The following is a 25,774-nucleotide window of genomic DNA, read 5'->3' as shown; positions in this document are numbered from 1 at the left end:
TGAAGTCCATACAGAGGCAAAACAAAGCCAGGGTACTCTACATTCCAATGCGACACTTGATTTTCTGTATCAACAGATTTCGTCGGCTCGTAAATGTACATACTCGAACATACAACATGGCTTGGTTGGATGGTAAGCTGTTAACTGCAGCTGGTGTACTTTGTTCTATAGGGGATACGTTGGATGGTTTCGTTGAAGAGGAAACACTTCACTGTTGTTGGTGACTGTCACAGGTGTACTGGGGTTGCTTGGGGTTGATGTGAAGGAAGCACCGTTGTCCTTTGGTATAGTTGTCTCCTTCTCCGGCTTATCACATGGCTTACCGTAGTGAACAGCTTTTTGGCAATATTGACATGTGGCCATCTGATTGTCATAGGTAACAAGTGATTTGCACGGTATTCTTGTATCCTGACCGAATGTCACATAAGCAGGTATAGGCCTCCTCAAGCGCATGCGTAACAAACGTACGCCATTTAGAATACCGGGGAAAAATTCTTCCACTTTTCTTTTTCGATAGAGAGAATCTCTCCGTATTGGAACATGGTTTTGCGAATATAAGGATCGATGACGCTTGAGGGAAGATCATGCACACGCACTTCTATAGCACTATCTTCCATATATACTGGAATGTTGTACTTGATGTTTTCATGCTTCACATAGTGCACATTATTATTGTCTTTAGCGAATTGAATTACATCCAACTCTTTGTAAAACTGGATGTAAATAACATTATTTATCTTATTGCATTGAAGTAAATGCACACGTTTAATGTTAAGATGCAGTTGCTCCTTAAGCATTTGTTTCCCAGCGGGCGGTATCAATACTACATGTTTTTCCTAGATGATTTTTTCAATAAAATTTTTAGATATGGTCTTTACTGCCCATACTTACATATCAGTCCCATATGGAAAATCGGCATGTCGAGAAAAAGACGATTAAAATTTTATTTTCAAATATTTTTATTTATTGTGCTACCTAATGCTAAGTCGTGGTATTATTACATGTAATATCGGTAATACACCTTGCAACAAATGAAATTTTTGAAATTTGCACTGAATGGGACTGATATGCGAGTACTTTGCATATGGGACAGATTTACAGAACAAACCGTCAACTTTTATTGAAATTTCTGAGAATATATTGAGGATGGATTGCATTCCTCAAGCTAACTCAATATTGGCGAAAATCGATATGGGACTGATATGCGAGTATGGGCAGTTTAGTGGATACTCGATTTCCCACCATAAAAAATCTCTCTTTCACTCTCTCTCTCTCACTCTCTCTCTCTCTCTCTCTCTCTCTCTCGTATACCCAGCTAATTGCTTTGTCCAACACTGTTTTTATATACAGCCAACCGTTCGTCTAATCCGAAAACTCACTTACCCTCATAGTCAAACAGGTGCCATCGTTTTCCACAACAGCCTCAATGACGCAACACGGCACGCTGAAAATCCGGATCGTTTATTATTAATTTTACCGCATTACAACAAGATTAGTCTGGGCATTAGTGTCGATTTCGTGCTTCCCATTCGGGATCGACCACCGGGAGACCGACTGACCATGCCACGAGCTTCCCATACCGCACCGGCTCACAGTGTCAAGTCACGTATTCTGTCTGCTGGTCAGAAACGAGTGTAGAAGAAAAAAAAACAGAAACAAAACTGCTTCCATTTTCTCTGAGCCCGATAGGCGTTGTCCATCGTTAATCCAATAAAAGGCTTATGACACATTTTATAATAACGCTTTTTTTCGTTTTTTTTCTCTCACTTCCGTTTCAGACTATGATCAACCGGCACTGTTAGCATAACGAACGAGAATTGAGATAATCTACGACACCTGGCGATTCTCAGATACCAACTCACACATACATACTCATACTCACGTGACAGCACCAACGAAATAAAATCTTCAAGATGCTATGCCAAGTTATACACATCACACTGGTTCCAGTGCTGCTGCTGGGTACCTTCCTGTTACCCACTGGTCATGCCGGCTTAGCCAACTGCCCCATAGGGTGCCAGTGCGATGACGACACCCTAGTAGTGACCTGCGGTGAAGGCCATCTGGACGTTTTACCGATAGTTCTGAATCCATCGCTTCAGCGATTGGTCATTAAAAACAATAAAATCAAAACCATTGACTCGTCAATGCAGTTCTATGCCGAACTTACATTCCTGGACCTGAGCTACAACCATTTGTTCAACATGCCGCCACGAACATTCGCTTACCAGAAGAAACTTACTGAGCTGCACCTGAATCACAACAAGGTGGGCTCTATTTCGAACAAAACCTTCCTCGGATTGGAATCGCTTTCGATCCTAAATCTCCGGGGAAACTTTCTGGATGAGCTAACGGAAGGTGTATTCTTCGGTTTGAAAAAACTTGAAGAGCTCAATTTAGGTCAGAATAGGATTGGAAAAATTGACTCGAAAGCGTTCGAGGGTTTGACAAATCTGAAGGTTCTGTATCTGGACGACAATACGTTAAGCGCCGTCCCATCAACGGCGTTCGGACCACTGACCAGTTTAGCGGAACTTTACTTAGGAATAAATTCGTTTACCACCATTCCGAAGGATGCATTTGTGAAGCTTAATAAGTTAAGTCATCTGGATTTGAAAGGAGCGGCTCTTTCCAATGTTACCAGCGAGAGTTTCAATGGATTGGAGGATTTAAGGACACTGGATTTGTCGGATAACCGATTGAATCGGATACCGACCACGGAGCTAATGTCGTTGGTTCGGTTGGAGGAACTGGCATTAGGACAAAATGACTTTGATAGCATTTCGACAGCGGCCTTCGCGGGAATGAGCAACCTTAGAAAATTGGACATATCAGGATCGTTAAAACTGAATAGAATCGATGGTGGAGCATTTTCGGCTAATGCAAATCTCGAGGAAATCGTTATAGCGTCAAACAAAGCCCTAACGGAAATACACGAAGGAGCCCTGAGTGGATTGCCGCATCTGAAGCGACTAATACTGAAGGACAATGCCCTGACGACTCTATCGGATGGGTTGTTCTCGTGGAATGAACTGGTAGATTTGGACCTCTCTGAGAACCCCATAGTTTGTGATTGTAGAATCCTGTGGCTCCGGAATGTGCTAGTTAATAAGAGTAACGGTAGTCAGAATCAGATTCCGGTGATATGTGCCTCACCGGACAGGTTGAGGGAGCAAGCTCTGCAAGTCTTATCGCCAGATCTTCTGGGATGTTCCCATACGGATCCTAGACAGCAAGCGATAATTTGTGCTGTGCTAGTGGCAGCTGCGGCAATTCTGACAACTTTGGCACTAGTGCTCTACAAATGTCGCAGGAGAATTCGAGAAGTAGTGAAAGGTGGCTGGGGAAACAGTGCCATTGGTCGAAAAGAGCGTGAGTATCAGAAAACCTTCTCCGAAGAAGATTACATGGGACGACATTCGAACCCGTGCGGTTTGGGAGTGCATCCAACCACATTGAACAACTACCAAATCAACAACCATCACACACATGGAATTCGGCACATACCGGTAACGGAACTATAGCTAGAGGCTCCCCCTCCACCACCTCGGAGGGGAGGTTCGCAGCATCAAATTTGTCCTGGCAGTAATTGCAACGGAACGGCTACCACATTCCTACAGCTGAGTCAGGAGCATCTGAAGCAGCCGGGAATGAAACTTTTCCCCAATTACACCCCACCGATTCCACCGCACACCGGCACCAGTAGTAACGCAAGCTCCGGCAACTTCTCGACGTTGTCCAACAATGTCAACAACCATCACTATCACCAAATCACCTATCAGACGCAAACCCTTGCACCGCTACGGCTGAATCAGGACCACTTTAATGCCAAAACGAACACCCTCGGCGGTGGAGGGTTGGCCGTCTGTTCCGGCCAGCCAAATGGTCGCCAGAAATATCAGACCCATCACCACCACCATCATCACCAGCACCACCACCCACAACACCAACAGTCCCATCATCGTCAGTTGTCCGACCACGAACTGGACGACGATGTGTTCGACGATAATGAGGATGACAGCAACAATAGTGGAACCACATCGCCACCACCATCGCAACCACCGCCGCAAACGTCACCGTCCACACCGACACCCCCGGAACTGCCGATCCGCAATGGGTTGGTAGCAAATTACAATGTAAATACACTTAATCACATCAACAATAATACCGTCGCCATTGCCGGCAGGGCTGCCGGTGGTGGTGGCGGTGGTTGTGTCATTCGAGAGAATGGCATAAAAATGTCATCTCCCGGTACGGTTGCCATCACGTCCGGCGAACGGCCCGTTTTGACGAACGGTGGGGGTGGAACCGGCGGCGGTAGGAAAACAATGCGACACTATCACTGATAGGGGGATGTTCTCGGTAGAGCAAGTGGCGGCGAGCTTTCGGTCGGAGCGAGATCAGCCAGAATGAACTGGTGAAGGACTAGCTGTACAGTACAGACTATTTATCATTATTGTGATTTTTAAGAAAAGCTATTATGTATTGTAATGTAACGGATTAGAATGGATTCCCCCGTGTCACCTCGAATTTGAAGGTTTGCAAGGATAAGGAGTGCTTAGTTGGTTGTTTGTTGCTTTTGTGGACCTACCTCGGGAAATATCAGTTGTTGCTAGAGAAGATACTTTATTATGCTTAGTTTGAACTTGTCTCGAACTTTTTGGTTTTTGTTAATAACATCAGAGAAAATTAATTTGTGTTATTATGAACCTGCAAAGAAACTTCCACACAGTTTCAGAACTGAGAGAAACAGGTTCGCTAAATGTATATTCGCCGTTATTATTCCTATGTATAATAACAGATAAATTCTTCTTCCCACATTCAATTCACAAAGGAAACTGTCCTGATTGAATTTATCAAATTGAAATAATGATCTTCAGAATGGCACTTCCAGGAAAGCTAGTTGACTAGCAAGTATCAAAGCATTTGCTTTGGTGTTTATACTAAGCAAACTTTTGCGATACTTTTCTGTTAACAAAGCACAAATAATCAAAATGGCTAATGCAGCTTCGTCTCGTCGTTTTTGTTTGTAAAGAGGAACCAGAATTTGATTTCCTAAAATTAATAATGTAATGTATTCGGCGAAAAGACTCACTCCCACTTAGGATGCATTCTCCGCTCGGTGGCAATTCTATTTGGAGAAAAAAAGATCCCGCAACTGTGGAGAGTTGATTTTTTTCATTTCTTGAAAATATCACAAAAACATTGCGATGTAATACCTGGTACAGGAAACTAGAAACGGGTAATCTGTTAGCGAACGGCTAAAAAATAACTAGTTATTTTTGAAAGAAAGAATAATCAGGATAAAATTTTACTTCTAATCCATGCAAAAAATCAGTACTCATTATTAAGGGGCTGCATACCTTTCAGCTCAAGAAAAAATCCCAATTTTTTGATTACTCTAGAAAGTATGCAAATGATTTTATTTCAATGAATTAAAAACTTCAATAGTACATGTTTTGTTATATTTGGGAAAATTTTTGAATCATCACTTGAGTACTAAGCCTTGGTATTACATTCCTGTAGTGAAATTTGACCTCCGGTTTCAACAGACATCGCAGCCGATTCAGAGTGTACAGAGCCAATGTATGGCTGGTGCTACGATTCTTCTGACACTACAACACTTGAGTACTAACCACACCATATTATTAGCACTTTGCTAGGGGTGTATGTATTTAACTAGGGATCTAATTACCGGACGATATACTATGCGTGGGCAATGCGCATAGTTTCGTTTCAGTAGGCTAGCTCTGTACTTAGCAACGGATCGGAAACTTTATATGATTTGATATTTATTGAAAAAATTCAGAACATGTCAATTTATTCTAAAAAACGTGATTAATCCACCTAGCAGTGAGATGATACCTTTTATTATAAATCCGCATGTGTTTTTTGCATGGATATTCTTAGGTGTTTCAGTTCTCATGACATTATTTTAATTATCGTCGTTTTAAACGGCAAATAGAGATTTTAATCACTCATTACCCTGTAATGCCGAAACTGCAAATCGTATCGAATTTCAATCTTAACGTGTGACAATCGATTGAACATTCCATGAGATGTCGAAGTAAGTTCCACTTTAGAGTTTTTCGTCATCATTTATGGTACTTCCAGAGCCGGTATTCAGGAACTGGCATAACCCAAAATGATTCGAATGGCCTTAAATCAATACGCCAAACAATTTACATCTTCTGTATCGGTATGAATTTTTAAAGCTCATCATCTGTAATTCCAGAATCGGATAAAATTCATCAATTTTGTATGGGACCTTAAGTCCGGATTTGTATTTTGTATGGGACCTGAATTTTTGTTTTTGAAGTTCAATTTGGCGAAAATGATCGAGAAATTTTGAGAAAATGATTGAGCTTTGAGAAACGATTCGATACTGGAACCGGAATTCTAAAATCGATGCAGCCGAAATCAGTTAAATTCACCAGGAACCTTGTTTAGGAGCATACGAATTTTCATATGAATCTGAGTTTGTAGAAAACGGTTGAGTCATCTTCGAAAAAAAGGTAAAAAATTGAGTGAAATTATTTGTCACACACGCATTTGCTGATCTCGACGAACTGATTCGAATGGTATATGGGTGTTTTGTTCCTCCAGCATTTATTGCTGTAAGCAATTTAAATCAATATAATTATGAAATTGTTCTGAATTCGGAAGTACTGCCGTCTTTCCAATATATCATATTCGAACGATTATGTTGCCAAAAACGAACCGTGCTAAAATCGGTTCGAGGCTAAATGTCATGAAAAAGGATGCTGTCTTTTTGGTACTTAGAAACAATTGTATGTAACAGTATGAAAAATCTTGTTTTCCGTTGCTCCCAAGCATTTCTTTGTCATACAGCGCTCAAAACTCCCACTGCTGGAATAGGGGGAAAAGTCGCTTACAGAAAAATTTCGATATCTCCGTTAAAAATGGACGGATTTTAACAATCTATGGCTTGTTGAATAGGTATTACCGTGCGGAATCTAACTCTGAAGACATATACTGGTTTCAAGGTCAATTGTGACAGATACTGTCAAAAAACTGAAAATTTTGACATAAAACTTCGTATAATTCAAAAAGTAAACATCCGATCCCAAAACCATTCAATAGCATTCTGGGTGACGGGGAGACCTTTCATTTGCGACTAGTTCAAAATCAAAATCGGTCCAGCCATCTCTGAGATCTCGACCTCTTAGTTGACAACACACATACACACACACACACACACACACACACACACACACACACACACACACACACACACACACACACACACACACACACACACACACACACACACACACACACACACACACACACACACACACACACACACACACACACACACACACACACACACACACACACACACACACACACACACACACGGACATTTGCTCAGTTCGTCGAGCTGAATCGATTGGAATATGACATTCGGCCCTCCGGCCTCGGAAAATTTTTTAAAGTTTGAGCGAATTCTATAATTATTTTTTTATATTTATAAAAAAAGGTAAAACAGAAATAACCCTAAATATGGACCAAGTATGTTGTGCTTTATTTCGGTAAAATAAAATAACCCAAAACAATCACCAATCATCATATTGTGTTAAATCCATACAGACAAAGTATTTTAAGGATGTAACTTGTTAGTAATTTTTTTTGCATATATCTTCAAAATAAAATTACTAAACTCCAAGTTTATATTTATACTCTGTACATCGTCTCTTTTTTTGAGACGAGTTGCTCTATCAAACTGTGAATTTGGTTTTCGTCTTCAGTTCTTACAATTTTTAATTTGACTGATGTTCAAATGCCTTAATTTAGGACCTATACAAGTGCTCACTGGTAGGTCCACTCCTTTGTGACAGATCATTCAATGGCATTTCAAATCAATGAACCTGTGTGTCTTGATCAAATCACATTGAGAAGACAGTTCGTTGCTAGCTAGCCGTGCTTTTGCTACAATAGGAGGTAGCAACACGTCATATATCATCATGCATGCTCGAATGCTAACAAAAATTTGTCTACAGCATATGTTTGCATTAGAATTATTGATAAAATAACCATTATTGGTGAAAGAAATATCCTAGTGCCATTAGCAGAACGCATTACCTTGTTGAAACGCCGTAAGAAGAGCTTCGGCGTAACAACTTGCAAAGTGAACGACGTGATAGAAAAACACGATTAATTTCCAGATCCCAAACTTTCAAGGGCTACAAGAAGTGCTTTTTTCTTGAAATTGGTATGAGAAGCGAGACTCCTGTCCATTACTTTTGATTCAAAATTATGAATTGTGTTGAAATGAGATATTTTTTTGTGTACCATTCTTTATCGCCTGTTAAGTTTGTTTGGTCTAAAATGAATACAGAGTGTACACTGAGGTGCAAAAAGGGACTATATCTAATTTCGTAAAGCGGTAGTGCTCAACAGTTTAAGCATCTCAAGAAGTCCCTATGCAAAAGAGATTTCTCAATTCTCAAGTCCATTTAAAAATACTTTTTTTTAGATATTTTCAGTTCTCAACGTTTTATACAATTCTAATATATTTGTCATAAAAAAGTTTGATTTCGGAAATCTCAAAATTTCAAAGTACCAATTCTCCTGTAGAGGCGCTTCGAGCAGTCCAGTAATCCATTATGGGCTCTTGCGTTCGAGCTTGCATACAATGCACTATGGTCCGAAACGGAAAATTAGCGTGACAAAAATATTTTCACTTTAAATATTAGCTTTTTGCAGTTGGTGTCTTGACGAAAGTTGTGTGTAATCAAATGGCGCTACTTTTGATGAAAAAAGTTACTAGGGTGGTCCTCATTTAGATTAAAATCTGGAATCTAACTTTCTTAATTGAACTCAAAAATGATTTTGGTGTACAATAAAGTTGTAGAAAATTTTATTTTCGATAGCTTTGCTGAAAAAAGCACCTCTCTAGCTTTTCCTTTGATCGAGTTACATAAATTTTCCCGAGTAAAAGTAGGGTGGCTCCTGAAATATCACTTTTTTGTTATAACTTTTTTATGAAACGTTCTACTGAAAAGGTGTCTTCAGAGGAGTTGTTGAACTAATTGTTGCGCATAATTTTGTTCAACCAAGCTTTTTCATATGAGCTACCAATAAAAAGTTATGATTGATTTTTCTACAAAAACTAGTCAAGCTTCAAATATCAATATTCATTAGATGCCAGATCGATAAAAATGTATCCTTTCTTCTGTTTTCATTAACAGGAGCGCCATTTGATTACACACAACTTTGACACCAACTACAAAAAAACTAATATTTAATAGTGAAAATATTTTTGTCACGCTAATTTCCGGTTTCGGACCACTGTGCATTGATAATTCATGCGTGTAAGGTCGTGTGCAACGGTGATTTTTAACTGATTTTTACTTGTATGTTTTACAACGGTTTTTGAAAAAGTTTGTACTAGCTCAGATGTCTGTTCTCTGTGCCCTAATGTACACAAACCGAAATCATGATGCCAATCGGATCTCATACAGAGCTGCTAAATGTCACTATCAACGAGCAACTTTGCACAACGAAGTTTGGAAAGTTTATGTCACTGGACTGCTGCCAACCAGACTCTACCAATTATCATATATTGCGTGTCTGAGAGCCGATCTGTCATAACTTAAATTCTCTTGATATTAAACTCACCAGGACGCTCATTGATTGCCGATGCGATTGATATTATCTTCATTTCTCCTGTCACTGCTTGATTACGATGTGACTAAATATTAATCAAGCAGCATAAACATTGAATTGAATTCATGTACACCAATAAACTCCGAAATTCGATGACTTTTTACAAGGAACAATTAACTTTAACAATCTATGTTTATGTTATGTTGGAATTTTTTACGTCAACAGGGAATAGGAGAATGAGAGAGAGAACAAAATGCGTCACCTGTCTTTGACTGAGTATACTTCTACTTGGTCATTGAACTATCGAGTATCTCATTTGACAGACACTTTGATCGTACCGATTACAGTTGACGATGATTTTGGTCAGTCTGTCAAGGTCATTTGACATGACTGACAATTTGCAGCTCTGATCTCATACTAAAACAAATATTCCGTTCTAGAGGGTGTATAATCGAGAAGTGTCTCTTTTTTCGATATTTGGCAGACAGTGTTCTACTTATTCCTGAAAATCGTGTCCTCTCATCGAACAACTAACGATGTCTACAAAGCCGATTTTTATCTCTTACCAGTTGAGCACAATTGATTGAGTATGGAAAACGGTGAAGGCATTCATTATTCAAGACACCTAAAAATCCTAACAAATTTGAAGTTTTTTTTAATGTTTCAATCAAATGAATGCGGTTGCCACATTGTAATTCCTAAAATATACATTTCTGCACAAAGTTTCTATCAGTTATCATTGCAACCTTCGCTGACGTACAGAACGTCAGTTCTTCATTGAACATAAATTAGTTAGGAGGGAACTTTCAGTTTTCATTTTAATTACATTGGAACACATCTCAATACATTTCAAACAGTCGAAAAATATCGTTTCAAACTTGCTGGTGATAATCGAAAACTCAAATGAGAACCGCCACCCTTTATTTATAATTCTGGCCGGAGAGAGTGTTGGTGACTAGATACGGTTATTCAATTGACGATGAATTCTGGGGAGCTTCATTTGAGTATGACAACAGAAGTGAAATGGATGTGCCGACAGTCAATAGTCAAAAAGTTTCATTTTGATCTAATAACATTCGATTGAAATGAAATTTTACCGCTCTGTTCAATCGAAATGTCGTTCAATTTTTAAATTTTAATCTGTGTTCAATCGCATCCCATGATAGTTAAAATGATAAAACAGTTTCAGTGATTGGAGTGCTATTGGATTGGATTGGACAGCTCGAGCCCTGTCTTTGAAGAGAACATTTGCTTTTATTACCAATCTCATTCTATCATCCTGTGATTCCCAATCGTTGATTACTGATTAGAATGTTAAGTTAATAACAGTTCGGCTGAAAAGTTCGTATCGTTTAATAGAAACACACATTTTTTTGCCAAAATTCGTTTTTATTATTCAACATAATTGCCATCAGAGGCGATACAGCGATTATAGCGATCTTCCAACTTTTCGATACCATTTTTGTAGTACGATTTGTCCTTTGCCTCAAAATAGGCCTCAGTTTCAGCGATTACCTCTTCATTGCTTCTAAATTTTTTACCAGCGAGCATTCTCTTGAGGTCTGAGAACAGGAAAAAGTCACTGGGGGCCAAATCTGGAGAATACGGTAGATGAGGAAGCAATTCGAAGCCCAATTCGTTCAATTTCAGCATGGTTTTCATCGACTTGTGACACGGTGCATTGTCTTGATGAAACAAAACTTTTTTCTTCTTCAAATGAGGCCGTTTTTTTGAAATTTCGTCCTTCAAACGCTCTAATGACGCTATATAATAGTCACTGTTGATGGTTTTTCCCTTTTCAAGGTAGTCGATGAAAATTATACCATGCGAATCCCAAAATATAGACGCCATAACCTTACTGGCCGATGGTTGAGTCTTTCCACGCTTTGGGTTCGGTTCATCGCGTGCAGTCCACTCAGCTGACTGTCGATTGGACTCCGGAGTGAAGTGATGGAGCCATGTTTCGTCCATTGTTATATATCGACGAAAAAAATCGGTTTTATTTCGATATAACAGCTCCGAACACTGCTCAGAATCATCAATTCGTTGTTGTTTTTGATCGATTGTGAGCTCACGCGGCACCCATTTTGCACAAAGCTTTCTCATATCCAAATATTCGTGAATAATATGTCCAACACGTTCTTTTGATATCTTTAGGGAATCAGCTATCTCGATCAACTTCACTTTACGGTCATTGAAAATCATTTTGTGGATTTTTTTCTCGTTTTCATCGGTAACAGCCTCTTTTGGACGTCCACTGCGTTCATCGTCTTCGGTGCTCATATGACCAGTACGAAATTTTGCAAACCACTTACGAATTGTTGCTTCGCCCGGTGCAGAGTCTGGATAACACTCATCAAGCCATTTTTTGGTATCGGCGGCACTTTTTTTCATCAAAAAGTAGTGTTTCATCAACACACGAAATTCCTTTTTTTTCATTTTTTTCACAATAACAAAAGTAGCTTCACTCAAAATTCAATATCTCACAAACTAATAATCAGACAGCTGTCAAATTTATACACGTATCTTTTGAAGGTTGGCACTAACTGAAAATGGTATAGTTTTAATTCTAGTGGCGCCCTCTCATAGAAACGATACGAACTTTTCAGCCGATCTGTTACATATAATGATTACTTTTCGACATATCGAGTGGAATCATTTGAATCTTCAGAAGTCGTCGGTCGTACAACGACCCGATCGATTGTTTTGTAAATCCTACAACCCGGCAGCCTTTCAGGTTGCAACCCAAGTTGGCCTATTTTCTGTTTAAAATTCACTCATGCATAAACAGTCGCATCGGTAACAGTGGAGAACATCATTTACCTATAATAACTAAGTCTCGAACTCAAAGCAAAACTTTTCTGCTATTTCGAGTGGTAATCAAAGTGCACATTAGATCACTGTAAAACTGTGTCACTTTCCTTGCTCTGTTATTCGAACTAGGCCAAACATGTAGTTTGCATCATACGCCTTGGTAGGTTCGCCATCCATACTCCCAAGCCTAAAATCAGAGCGATGTTCCATGATCCGCTTTCCGTAGGCCATGGAAGGAAGTAATAGTGGTAAAAAAAAGCTTCGGTCTCTGGCTACGGGACCAATAGACAATCTCATTCATTTCCCACCCCTGCATGTTGAGTCCACTCAATCAATCATCAATTATTGTCTCGTTCACCACTTGAATGCCTCCATGGTCAAGAAACGAACTCTGGATCAAGCTTAAAACGCAGAAGCAGCAGCTTCAAATCTGTCAGCCTTCAATACAAGATCTCAATTTTTTATACCTATCACCCCACCTTTCAACCGATATATGTATGTGCTTTTGCTCGGCCGAATTAATTGCCAATCTAGCGTCTTCTGCCGCAAAAGGTTTTTTTTCCTCACTCGCCTAGTGAAATTTTTACCGATGTGAAGGGGTTCCTGAACATACCGTCGCTCGGCCTTCCGGGAGCAATCGGGTACTATCCTACACACACGGCCCATCCATTTTTCCATTGAACCACATCAGCCGGGAGTTATTACTCCGATATTGGGACGACTACCTTCACTGTAGGGAAAGGCCATCAATCATATTTATTGGAACACATTTCGTTATTCATGACACTGAAGCTGAACGGGGCCTAAGACGGCCGGGATAGACTCTTTTGGTTCTCGGGTGCGATGGTGCCATTACTGAGTGATTGGGTCCGCGCAGCAGAGTAGAAAGCTTTCACTATTGTTATTATTGTTGTTGATGATGCTGATGATGATGTTATTGCCTCTGCCAGTTAGTGGATTAGCCGATGAGGTAGCATAAATCTTGCTCTCGGCTCGATCAGTACGTTATCTGGCATCAGTATCGAGCTTTAAGTGGCAAATTAATTGCTACCCGTGCCGATTAGGATCGCATATGAGTTCAATTTGCGGATGGAATGTTTTCGATTGAACTTGGAGAAAATTGATTCGTGGCGCTATAATTGAGATCAGCGTAGTATTTTAATTCACAATAATATCTGGTTTCCACACACCGAGGCGGACTTTGCAGTCGATTCATTAGTGTACGGAAAAGAAGGATGCCTAATGCTACTATCCTAATAATCGCTTATAATTGTTTCAGATTGGGGCTCGAACATACATGAACTGACTTGCGAGACCAATCAACCGAGATTAAAAATTTGATACACTACCCAACTAGTTATAAGCATCACGCGATAGCACAAAACTGGCATAAAATGAACACCGATATGATATTAAAGTTGAATTTAAATCTGAGTATTGCATTTGAGACATATATTGGAAATGTAACTGCATAAAAGCACTGCTGTTACGTAGCATCGCATCTTGCTTGATATAATTGCATAGCGCTGATCTGAGATTTACAAACGGTAGCACTTTTATTCAGAAAATATTAATATTGGTGCTATTCTAGAACAAATATAGCGATTCAAAGTCTACGTTTATTTAATAACTCTTAAAACTTCATTCTGTCCATTTCAAAATATCAAAACAAAGGAAAGATGAAAACGACAAACAATATTTAACATTTTTCAAGCAGCGATCCATCAATTGTTCTCAGGCGCGTACCCAGAAAAAAGTTTCGGGGGGTGTTTTCATAATATAGGGTAGACCGGGGCTGGATCGGACACTTTGTAGAAATTGAAAAAAAAAACATCCATTAAAACTGATTTTTTACCCAAGTCATCTCTATCGTGTCATCTACAAGCGCGTTTACAAAATCAATCTACACTCCAAAAAAATTTGAATTTTACAGGTGACTTAATCCATCATACGATGTAATTCATAAAGACCTAATTTATCAAATGACAGAAAAATTTATTTGTAATGACTTAATGTTAGATGAGCTTGAATTTTACTGGTTTCGACTGAACCTTGCGTTCTGCTAGCAGGTGCGTCTGTATGAATTCAAATGCACCTTTGAACAGCCAAGCAGATGTATGCTTCTGGAGCTCAGTCGATTAACAGACGTACTTGCGATCCAATGATTCTCGGTTCAAGTCGCGGCGGTTGCTATCAGTATTATTTTTTTTTATTTCAATGAATTTCATGGCATGGAATTTCAGACACAATATTAAATGTTCTTCGACGTAAATATGTGTGAACTGCGACACTCCATTTATGTGCATCTTTTTTTTAAGTGTGTAAGAATCAAAATAATAGTAGGTTTATAAGATATTTAAGCTGTCCGTTTTAACCACGTATCCTGTCTAACCCCTGTCTCCCCTTGAAATTTCTCGATTTTCGGAGGGGGGCTTGTATACGTGCTTGATTGTTCCCATCGTATATAAAATTTTCATATTTTAATATTTTCGCAACCGGTGCTTAAAGTTTGTACGGGATTTAGTATGGTGAAATTGATTTTTTACAAAAAAAAATCGGCTGGAGGTTAACCTACAAGCTCTAAAAATCAATGCGAGAGTTGTTAAATGAAAGCTCATCAAGATTCTAGTCTATAATAGCCGTTTCGTTGGCTAGTAAAACACAAGTATACAAACACATTATTGCTATGCACGAGAACAATTCATATGGCGTCGAAGTGTTGTATTTATTCTAGAATGCATAAATAATGCATATTAAATTATCAACGTGCTTTTGGCAAAATTGGGAGGGGCAAAGCTTCGGAACATTCTATGTAAGGAAATCATAACGCTCATTTTCGCTGAGGTTCTTCATTTATTTCTAATTTTATGTAACTCAACTTTAACTAGAAACCTTGAGAAACAACAACAAATGATATTTGATCTCATAGTCCATGGTTTTTCCAAAGTCCCCACTTTACTCCGCTTTAGAGGACAAATAGGAAAAATGAACATTTTTGTTTACAGATTGTTGAAATTTGTCCCCATTATATTTTTTACTATTAGTTCATAGATAAAAAAAACTTACAATTTTTTTATGAATACATTTTATTCGACAATATTTGAAAATAAAAAAATCGTTAGCCATTAGGGTCTCACTTTGCCCCGCATTCCCCTACTGTGCTGAGCAGTTATTTTTGTTTCATTTTCTTGTGGCTCTGTATCAGTTTTGGAGAATTCAAGCATGCTGTAATTTCTGACTTATCTTTACATGCTTTGAATTGTAAATTAAGTGAATTACTTACCTTATCTAACAGCTATAGGCCTCGGGTGTCCTTTGCTGTATCAAGCATACGTCGCCACATAACTCGGTCCATGGCTGCTCGTCGCCACCCACTCAAGGCACGGATGCTTCTGAGATCACCCTCCACTTGATCGGTCCTCAGTACCTTTCTTTCGAAAACACTGAGGGCACGTTGGTCCTCTGCCAACATAGTCCAGGTCTCGTGGCCATAGAGAACAACCGGTCTAATAAGCGTTTTAAGATGGTCAATTTCGTGCGGTTGCGTACTTTTCTCGATCGAAGGGTTTTTCTGAGTCCAAAGTACGCTCGATTCCCCGCCAAAATACGTCTCTGTATTTCTCTGCTGGTGTCATTTTCGGCGGTCACCAGTGAGCCTAAATACACGAACTCGTGAACCACCTCGATATCGTCACCGTCTATCAATATTCGTGGTGGGAGGCGTAGTGTTTCCTCTCTAGAGCCTCTTCCGCTTATGCATTTTGTTTTCGACGCATTTATGACTAGTTTGATACGCCTAGCTTCAGATTTCAGTCCGATTTAGGTTTCCATCATCTTCTCAAGGTTACGTGTCACAATATCAATATCGTCAGCGAAGCCAAAAAGTTGTACGGACTTTCGGAAGATCATGCCGCTCGTGTCGATCCTCGCTCTTCGAATCACACCTTCCAGGGCAATATTGAACAAGATACAAGAAAGTCCATCACCTTGACGTAGCCCTCTCCGAGATTCGAAGGGACTCGAGAGCGTCCCAGATACTCGGACGTAGCACATCACTCTATCCATCGTTGCTTTGACCAATCGCGTCAGTTTATCCGGGAAACCGAATTCGTGCATGATCTGCCATAGCTGTTCTCAATCGATTGTGTAGTATGCCGCTTTGAAGTCAATGAACAGGTGATGTATGGGTACGTTGTATTCACGACACTTCTGGAGTACTTGTCTTATCGCGAATATGTGATCCAGTAAATCCCGCTTGGTACGGCCCTACGAATTCCTTAGCTATTGGTGATAGACGACGGCAAAGGATTTGGGAGAGTACCTTGTAGGCGGCGTTGAGCAATGTGATTGCGCGGTAATTGCAACAATCTAGCTTATCGCCCTTTTTGTAGACGGAACATACCACTCCATCCATCCATTCCTGCGGTAGAATCTCCTCCTCCCGAATCTTAGAAATCATCCAGTGCAGCGCTCTAGCCAGTGCCTCTACTCCATGTTTGAGCAGCTCGCCTGGTAACTGGTCATTGCCCGCGGCTTTGTTGTTCCTCAGCTTGCCGATCTCCTCACTTATCTCCGACAGATCAGGGGCTGGGAATCTGTCGTCGGCTGAGCGTGCACCCAGATTGATTCCTGTACCGTTCTCTGTATCTTGTACTTCGCCATTCAGATGCTCGTCATAGTACTGCTTCCACCTGTCGATCACTTCACGTTCGTTCGTGAGAAAGTTACCACTGGTATCTCTGCACATTTCGGCCTGTGGCGTGTAGCTTCTACGTGAGCGGTTCACTTTCTCATAGAACCTGCGTGTGTCATTTGCGCGGTACAGCTGTTCCATCGTTTCGCGATCTTGGTCTTCCTGGTGGCGCTTTTTCTTTCAGAAAACCGTTTTCTGTCTGTTCCGCGCCTGTCTGTATCGTTCCTCGTTCTCTCTAGTGCGGTGTTGCAGCATCCTCGCCCTTGCTGCATTCTTCTCTTCGACCAACTGCTGGCATTCGCCGTCAAACCAGTCATTTCCTCGATTCGATAACCTCGTATCTAAAACGGTTGCAGCAGTGCTACTCACGGCGGACCTTATGTTCCTCCAGTCGTCTTCAAGAGTCGCCGCGCCTAGCTGCTTTTCCGTTGGTAGCACTAGCTCCAGTTGTTGCGCGTATTCCTCTGCAGTACGAATGCTAAGTAGCTGATCGAGATTGAGTCCCGGCGTTCCTGTGCGACGAGTACTGTGCACCGTCGATAGTTTTGAGCGCATACAAACCGCGACAAGGTAGTGGTCAGAATCAATATTGGCACTGCGGTAAGTGCGGACATTGATGACATCGGAGAAGAATCGCCCGTCGATGAGAACGTGGTCGATTTGATTTTCCGTATATTGATCAGGTGATCTCCAGGTGGCTTTGTGGATAGTTTTGCTGGGGAAGAAGGTGCTTCGAACTACCATTCCCCGGGAGGCTGCAAAGTTTACGCATCGTTGACCGTTGTCGTTTGTTACCGCGTGCAGGCTCTCCAGCCCGATCACAGGCCTGTACATTGCCTCCCGGCCTACCTGAGCATTCATGTCGCCGATGACGAGTTTTACATGCCGCCGTGGACAGCTATCGTGGGTTCGTTCCAGCTGCGCGTAGAATGCTTCCTTCTCGTCATCGGGTCTCGTCTCATGTGGGCAGTGCACGTTGATGATGCTGTAATTGAAGAAACGACCCTTGATCTTCAATACGCACATTCTATCACTGATTGCCTACCACCCAATCACGCGCTGGCGCATCTTTCCCAAGACCACAAATCCCGTTCCTAGAACGTTGGTTTTGCCACAGTTCTGGTAGAAGGTAGCCGCTCGATGCCCACTTTTCCACACCTTCTGTCCCGTCCAACAAAGTTCCTGCAGTGCTACGACATCGAAGCCGCGGATTTGAAGCTCATCATGCAGCATTCGGTCGTATCCTGGGAAGCCAAGCGATTTGCAGTGCCATGTGCCAAGCTTCCAATCGTACACACCAAGAAAAAATCGTGTAAATTTAAGTCTTCTGAGACCGACACATTCGAGCATCAAAAATGACTCAATTTTACAGGAAATCGAACACAAGTTTAATGCATTTCGATATATTTATAACTGCTGAAACATGTTAGTTTACACGTCTGCTTCAAAAGTGGGGTATGTTTGACGTACATTTAAATCATTCTTGTGAAATGCAATCATTTTACATATTACGTTCTTCTGAATTGTGTCATATATGGATTTATGTCACCTGTAAATTTCATAATTTTTTGCTGTGTAGTCCTAAGTTCGTCGCGTAGGTCTTTGCCGATTATTCCGAGTCTAATTTCTTTCTTGATCGTACGTAACATATGTTTTCCGGGCGGCTTGTTAGGCCTGCACCAACCTCCTGTCTCGCCGGAGGGCCATCGTGTCAGCACTGTTTAGAGTCCCACACTGACACAAGGACGGTAATCAGCCGTTTCTAACATGGAGAACAGACGCTGTTTCGAGCCACCCCAACATGGGGAACAGACGCTCGGGTAGGCTCGCTCTCTGTAAAGAAAGGCAAGCCCCTCTTCCCTGTCAGCATACGACCAAGGTCCCACCGGGGTTGGTTACCCGATCTTTCCTATGGTTGCTCGTACCCCAACCGGGAGGAGGTAGGGATAGGAGTTACTGGACAAGAGGCTAAGAACCACATTGGGGCCTGAATTGCTCATTGTCCAGTCGTTTACCAACCAAATTTAAGTGAATCACGATACTTTTTTGTGCATGTATAAAGACTTAAGTTTACACGATTTTTTCATAGTGTACATACAAACCAGCAAAAAAAAAACCTTTACTTTTTTTCTTGCTGTTTTTATAAAAATAAAATATTTGAAAACAAACATTTGTATGTATTTCAAAGGTTTTCGAACTTCTCCGTATAATATTTAACAAAATTTTGAAAAATCGTTAATATATCTATCGATTGAAGGGAATCGCTGTTCACGCAAATTTACGGGGACGAACATTCAATATGGTATCTAAAATTTCATGACATGAAGTTGAAATAAAATAAAAAAAAAGTAAACAATCATAGCGATCATAGTCATTTGATAAATTAGGTCTCTATGAATCACATTGTATGTGGGATTAAGTCACCTGTAAAATTAATTTTTTTTGTGTTTTTCTCAGCTTCCCTGATTACTTTCTTCGTTAATGAGCGCCAGTTTCGCTTGAACTGCAACTGTATCACAACTGAATCCGCTTGATCTTATATTTTGCTATTGGGTGGAGCTATTTTTTCGTAATGGCATTCCTGCACAAAAATTTCGTGTAATACTCATATAACAGAACCTGTTCAAAGTCTGCCTTCTCGTAGATCTTATTATCGTGCACCACGCTATCAAACTTCGTCAGTATCTTTAGGTGTTCTGTACTTGTCTGTTTATAGACACGATTTGGAGTCACCACTTTTTCTGTGTGTGAACAGTCCGGCTAATGTATGGTTGAACACAATTCTCCCGGCTTACTTGGAACATCTCGGACGGAGAACGTAGGGTTCCGTATGTTGTAGCTGGCCTCACCTTTCGACGATTTTGTGGCCATCGGCTTTCGATTCACCCTAGGTTCAGTTTTTTGACTGTCGATAAACGCTCTCCGAACACTAGTATTGTGTAGGCGTTAGTTTTGCAAACATTGCGCGCGAGTAGTTTGAATTATTGCAATGCGTGAGCCAAATTTTGATCCATTGCTCCATAGGTGTGATATTACATAAAAAACATCTCTAAATGAGGGATGAGTATTAATGCACGAAGAGAAATATGCGTCCAGTGGAAGTTGTCAAATTCTTGTTTGTTCATGTTCCAATTTCATGAATTTACTGTGTTAAGGGCATATTCAGTAGTGTTCCAGTTCTAGATGCATAATTTATGTCAGTTACAAAATTTAAATCTGAATTTTATAACAAGAAAAACTGGCAGCCCCAGCAGTGTTTTACTCGTGTTTCAAATATACAAAAATAGAGCGGCATCGTAGACCAGTTTTAAATTTGACAGTAGAACTGATCGAATAAATAAAACTAGAACGGCTTGCTGGGGGTACGTTTGTTCCAGTTTCTGTTCTATTATAGATCTTCCATATAGAACTTCCAGCTGCTGAATTTGCTCTAACTATTAAATGCCTAGTTGTCTGAAAAGCAGTGCAATAATAGATTCATCCTATTATGTGCTTCCAATGAGTTGGTCGCAATACACGAACACTAATTTCTAGCAACGACAACAGAAGTAAAAACAATGAGCTTAATCTAAAATTAGTGAAAATTTATTCCCCTCAAGTCACCTAAAGCTTTATATACTGAAAAGTTTAGAACAATATCGAACGTTTTATGTTTATTTACAAGTGGCATCCACATCACCGATGCGCATGATTCCGAAATCAAGTTACTAAACCAAATTATACTATTTCAAATAGCTCTGAGCCATGGAAGACCTACCACCGGGAAAATCGACTGATGGTTCGCGATTGAATTTCGCGTAGCACAGCAAAATCTCGAGAGCATCGTTCGAAAAGTTCTAATTCAATTACCTCTTCCGAACTGAGTGTTAATTAAACTTGTTTCCGTTGGCCCCGAACAAACAAAGCACGACCATCGAAAACGGCTTCGGATTATTCCTCTGCCACCCGATTCAAGCGAAAAACAGCCGCTTTCGGAATTTTCCCTCATTCAGTATAAACGATTTCGGTAAGCTGTTCCAACATTTACGGGAACTCTCTGGCAGACCGTTCGAATCTAAAATCACTGCCAGTTGGCGGCAGCAGTGTTCCGAGTGCGCCCAACAAACCTAACTACGGTCGTGCAGAAAGCGATTAAATGTACATCCCCTGCCAGCGGGACCTTAATTTGCGTTCCCCCCCCCCCATTAAAAATTATAATAATCAAGCTCAAGTCTTCATTGTAATTAAGAAAGGTGTAAAACGGGCTCAGAATGTCGTTGGTTTGAAAAAGCAATTTCCTACCTGCTTCTTCAGGTAGATCAAAGCAACCGGATGGACGTAGCCCCAACGCCTGCTTCGTCCCTTTGCTCCACATGACAATTTAATGAAATCATAAAAACTATTCCACGCAGACTAGTCCTCCCGCGCACTGCTTTAATGTTTCTCTAGTGGCTCGTGCCCCATCCATCCGTGCCCTAGCGCAGTAGGCATGGAAATTTAAGAGATAACGATGAGAACGTGCCAGACTAAAACTGTAAAGAACTACGCCCTTTCTTAACTGCTCTTGCAGATGCAACCTCATCCCCTTCGAATGGCGTCGTAATAAAATGCCATGGACATTGTAAGAACAACTGTCGAGAGATTAAAAAAAAAATAACAAAATTGTAAAAAATGGGTAATTGGATTAATTGCAGTCAAAAAGCACTGACCGCAACCTAGAGGTGGCAAATGAGGGGAAGACATTAAAATAATCATGTAATAAAAACGAAGTTAGTTTAGTGACCGCCCCGGCGGCTTTGACGTCGACGATGAATCAACAATGTCTTGTATCCTGTGAACATTTCGTAAGCAATATCTAATTGGCAAATCTTGACACAAAAGTCGTACCACACTGTAAATATTCGATATATTAGGGAGCAGTGAACTGATTTTTACTAATTGTGACTACATACCGTTTTTTCCTTTTACTAATAAAACTGTACAAAATGGCTCTAGTTGTTGAAATGTTGTTGTAAATAGCTAGGAAACGAAATAATGATTCGACTGTCGAGAAAATGAGCTACTAAGAAGAATTGATGGTAACAATTGTACATAAGACCTTAGCGCTAGGAGAAAAAAAATTGAAATTCCACGAATGCCCGCCTGGTGGGCCGATGTTATATCACCGTAGTAAACCGAGAAGCAAAATTTGCTTAGAACAATCGAAATCAAATGTCAAATACCGTAAAAACAGGAAACAAAAAAAGGGAATCCGATCAGATAAACAATCTAGCCTACTAGTCCGAACACAGATTGAGTCAATGTTTTATTCCAACCCGTCACTTACACATTTTATTGCGAACATCATAAACAAACAAAGTGAGAAATAAGAGCAGAAAAAAAATTGAAAATGAAACATTAAATCCGTACTCTAGACATCTAGTTAAAATATACTAAATCTATGTTATAAGACATAAATCAAATGGATATTGAAAGTGAAGCAAAGCTGTCGTACTATGATAAATGAAACAAAAAGAAACGAGAAAAAGATATCGCTTGTAAATATTACGATTCTATGGAAAATTTGATAGAGAACACGAAAAATGGTGAAAATAAATGAGTATTTTTGATTGAAATTAACATTTGGGTGTATTTGATTTGGAAGAAAGAAAAGTCTTACTTTTTTGAATACTATAAATTGCACTAAGGTTTGTATGAAATGATGCTTAATGATCGAAAACCAAATCCGAAACGGAAGTTAATTTTATGATACTTGAAAAATAGCAACGTATTGGTAAGTAGTGATAAACGGTCCGAAAAACATAATAAAATAATATTAGGTAATGTGCTGTCAAATATCAAGAAATATCGTTAATTAGACTTGATAACAATCTCAGAGAATTTAGTGAATTTTGCTTCAGTAGGAAAAAAGTTATCCAAAAAAGGCAGGTGGGTAATATCATAGACATAGCTGGAGGACGTGAATACAAATGAATCTGGTATACTACTTTCACTCATCCGAATATCAATAGTCGTCCATAATAGTTGATTGATTATGTGAATTTTGCAACTTCTACAGCTTCGCTTCCAGAACTGTAACGGTGCTTCTGTACTAAAGTATAGTTTATTGCTCACAAACAAACATAAATAAAGTTGAATAAATCAGAGTAAAGAACTACAAAAAAAAACAATATTTTATTTGTAGTACTCAGTGGAAGGAACTTCGAAGAGTTTTTCTGGGAGTATTTTTTTTTTGCATAAATATCTGTTTATTAATCTTATTTTTGTGTATTACATCAACGTTTTACAGTGTTTTGTCCCTTTGGCTTTTTATCTTTGTTGTTCATACCATTCGTTATTACATAGTTACTCTTGTTTTACATACTAATGTTTAATCATAATATTTATTTTAATTATTAATCAAATATCTACCTACTTATAACTACACACCAAAAATTTTGGAATTTTATCGATGACCTTTTTTGCAATATGACGCAATCTATCGAAACCTAATCTGAAAAATAACTCAATTTTCAATGCCACAACATGTAAAGAAATTATTTTTTTTAGTTTCCTAAAATTGGAGTAACAGCGTTTCAATATTACCGCCTTTGAAGTAATTTTACTGAAAATTTGTTTAAAACAAGTAATCGTATAGCCTTCAATGTTTACTTGTGTAAAATTACATTTCTCAATACCTGAAAATACGTTATCGTGTACCTAAAATTCTTCTTTAAGAGAACAACAAATTTCTCTTCGCGCGGGTGTCTAATTGGATTTATTGGAGAAATTTTTCTCAGCTAAACGGACAAAAATCGTTCATTTCTCGAAGAGCAATAAAAAGTTTGGTGTATTAGACAGTTATTCATCGGATTACGATATATTTAAGTTTTTGTGCTGTTCTTTGGGAGAAAAGATTAAGGACGTTATTATTCAAAAAGAGGTAATGTAGAGGTAATGTAAATTGAGCGAAATTACATCATCATTTTATTTATATATTTTTTCCAGATGGGCACTAAAATTGATAACGTTACTACTGACTGTTCAGGTCCAGTACTCGTTGCTGTAGATTGCGGAAATAATATGTGGATGCATTATGTATTTGCGGAGCAAGTGTGCTTAAGCGAAGGAACCGAATTATTGATTGTCGCCATTATGGATTTGATGTCTATTCATTACGTACATAATTTCATGTATATGAAACAAACATCGAAGTTCATGGAGTTCATCCAGGAATACTTTCTTAAGATTCTCCCCATAAGTGGATCTAAATCAAATGCAACACGCAAGGGACAGCAGCAGCGAGTAGTTAAGCGCCTAATAGAGGCTATCTCGAATCATACGTTGGATTCCTACACAGATAAAAATATTTTGTGAATTTACATCTATTTTCATGCACATATTTGGAGCAGGTAATTAAACATAAAATTACTTTACAATTCTGTACGTTTCAATATAATTTAATCGCAAAATAAGCGTTAATTGAAAGATACAGTTATATTCATTGAAAATTCAATGCAATTCAATTTAGTTTTGCATCGAAGAAGGTTTTCAATCAAAACTTCGATTCAACCCATGTTTATTCCATGTTACTATTGATTTACATCTCGTGTAAATTTCATTATTTCTTTCTGTGTAAGCAATATCAGTATATAGGTGTCATGTTTCATCTATATAAGTCTACATACATTCCGAAGAATCGTTCTTGTTAAACCTTGTAATTTATTCTGTAAAGGTGAAAATGTTTCATTAATTGAACTGGTAATTCAATAAATACAATTTGCTAATGAATAGCAATGTATTATAATTTAAAATAATCGTTATTTCTTTAGTGCATAAAAACCATGAATTTTAATGCAAGATCTCGTAAACTTATGTCCCATTGTGTAAAATTAGTACTTATTTTAATTTTACACGACAAAAATCAATTCATGGTAAAATTACAGGTTTGTAAAATTATGTGCCAAGTAAAATTAATAACACATTAAAAAATGGGTTATTTTTGACGCTCGAATATGTCAGTCACAGATGATTTAAATTTACACGATTTTTTCTAAGTGTGTATCCCTAACCTAATACGTACAAATTTTGAATTATTTGTATTACAGAGATTGAGCACCTCTCTTCAAATTTGTGCTAGTATATCCAGGGAAGCCATCTCATGTACTTCACTAGTCCTTGTCCAAGGGGGTAGATTTAGAATCATCTTTAAGATCAATAGTGTCACTATTTCTGTACCATTTAATTACACTATTTCACTGTCACGTTACTACACTTTCACAAAGTCACTATACTTTAATGAAGCATAGCAAACGTTACAATACAGATACGCGTATTTCGGAATGTCATTTACATCCTTCTTCAGTGTATCGGTTTTATAAGTTTGTTTGAAAGAATGCTGTAATGCTGCTCCTTTTATACGAAATGTCTTATTGTCACCGGGTAAAAACGGGAAGAAACAGGTAGTAACAATCGGGTAGGACGGTAGTTTGATTGTCAGCGGAGGGTAACAAACTGAAGAAGTGGGATATTAAGAGATTAAGTATTTCCTAAATCTATTTATATCTTATGTGTCGGTAATAACTTGAATAGCCAGGAGGGCTTATTTCCTTGGTCACGATTCAATAAAGAAATGGAGTTATTTTTGAAGATTTCTAAACTTTCGGCTGTGTCTAA

The 25,774-nt window shown here is 39.1% G+C and overlaps 2 protein-coding genes across 3 annotated transcripts in view; both read left to right on the top strand.

Annotated features, from left to right (window-relative positions):
• Positions 1-3,544, top strand: part of LOC131435037 (leucine-rich repeat neuronal protein 3-like) — a 584,845-nt gene extending 581,301 nt beyond the window's left edge. For both annotated transcript variants that reach the window (XM_058602505.1, XM_058602504.1), the window contains one exon: positions 1,779-3,544. In XM_058602505.1, coding sequence (XP_058458488.1) covers positions 1,914-3,524 — 1,611 coding nt within the window. In that variant the 5' untranslated portion in view covers positions 1,779-1,913 and the 3' untranslated portion in view covers positions 3,525-3,544. The remainder of the gene's footprint in view (positions 1-1,778) is intronic.
• Positions 3,525-22,738, top strand: LOC131433800 (midnolin homolog; the record flags this gene model as incomplete). The annotated part of the gene is made up of 1 exon (XM_058600399.1): positions 3,525-22,738. A coding segment is annotated over one exon (822 nt), but the record flags the coding sequence as incomplete, so codon positions are not given.
• Positions 22,739-25,774: the final 3,036 nt, after the last annotated feature.

This window comes from Malaya genurostris, chromosome 3, assembly GCF_030247185.1.
Source record: "Malaya genurostris strain Urasoe2022 chromosome 3, Malgen_1.1, whole genome shotgun sequence".
Taxonomy (NCBI): Eukaryota; Metazoa; Arthropoda; class Insecta; order Diptera; family Culicidae; genus Malaya; species Malaya genurostris.
Note: the sequence above shows the minus strand (reverse complement) of the source record. Positions and strands in the feature narration are given on the sequence as shown.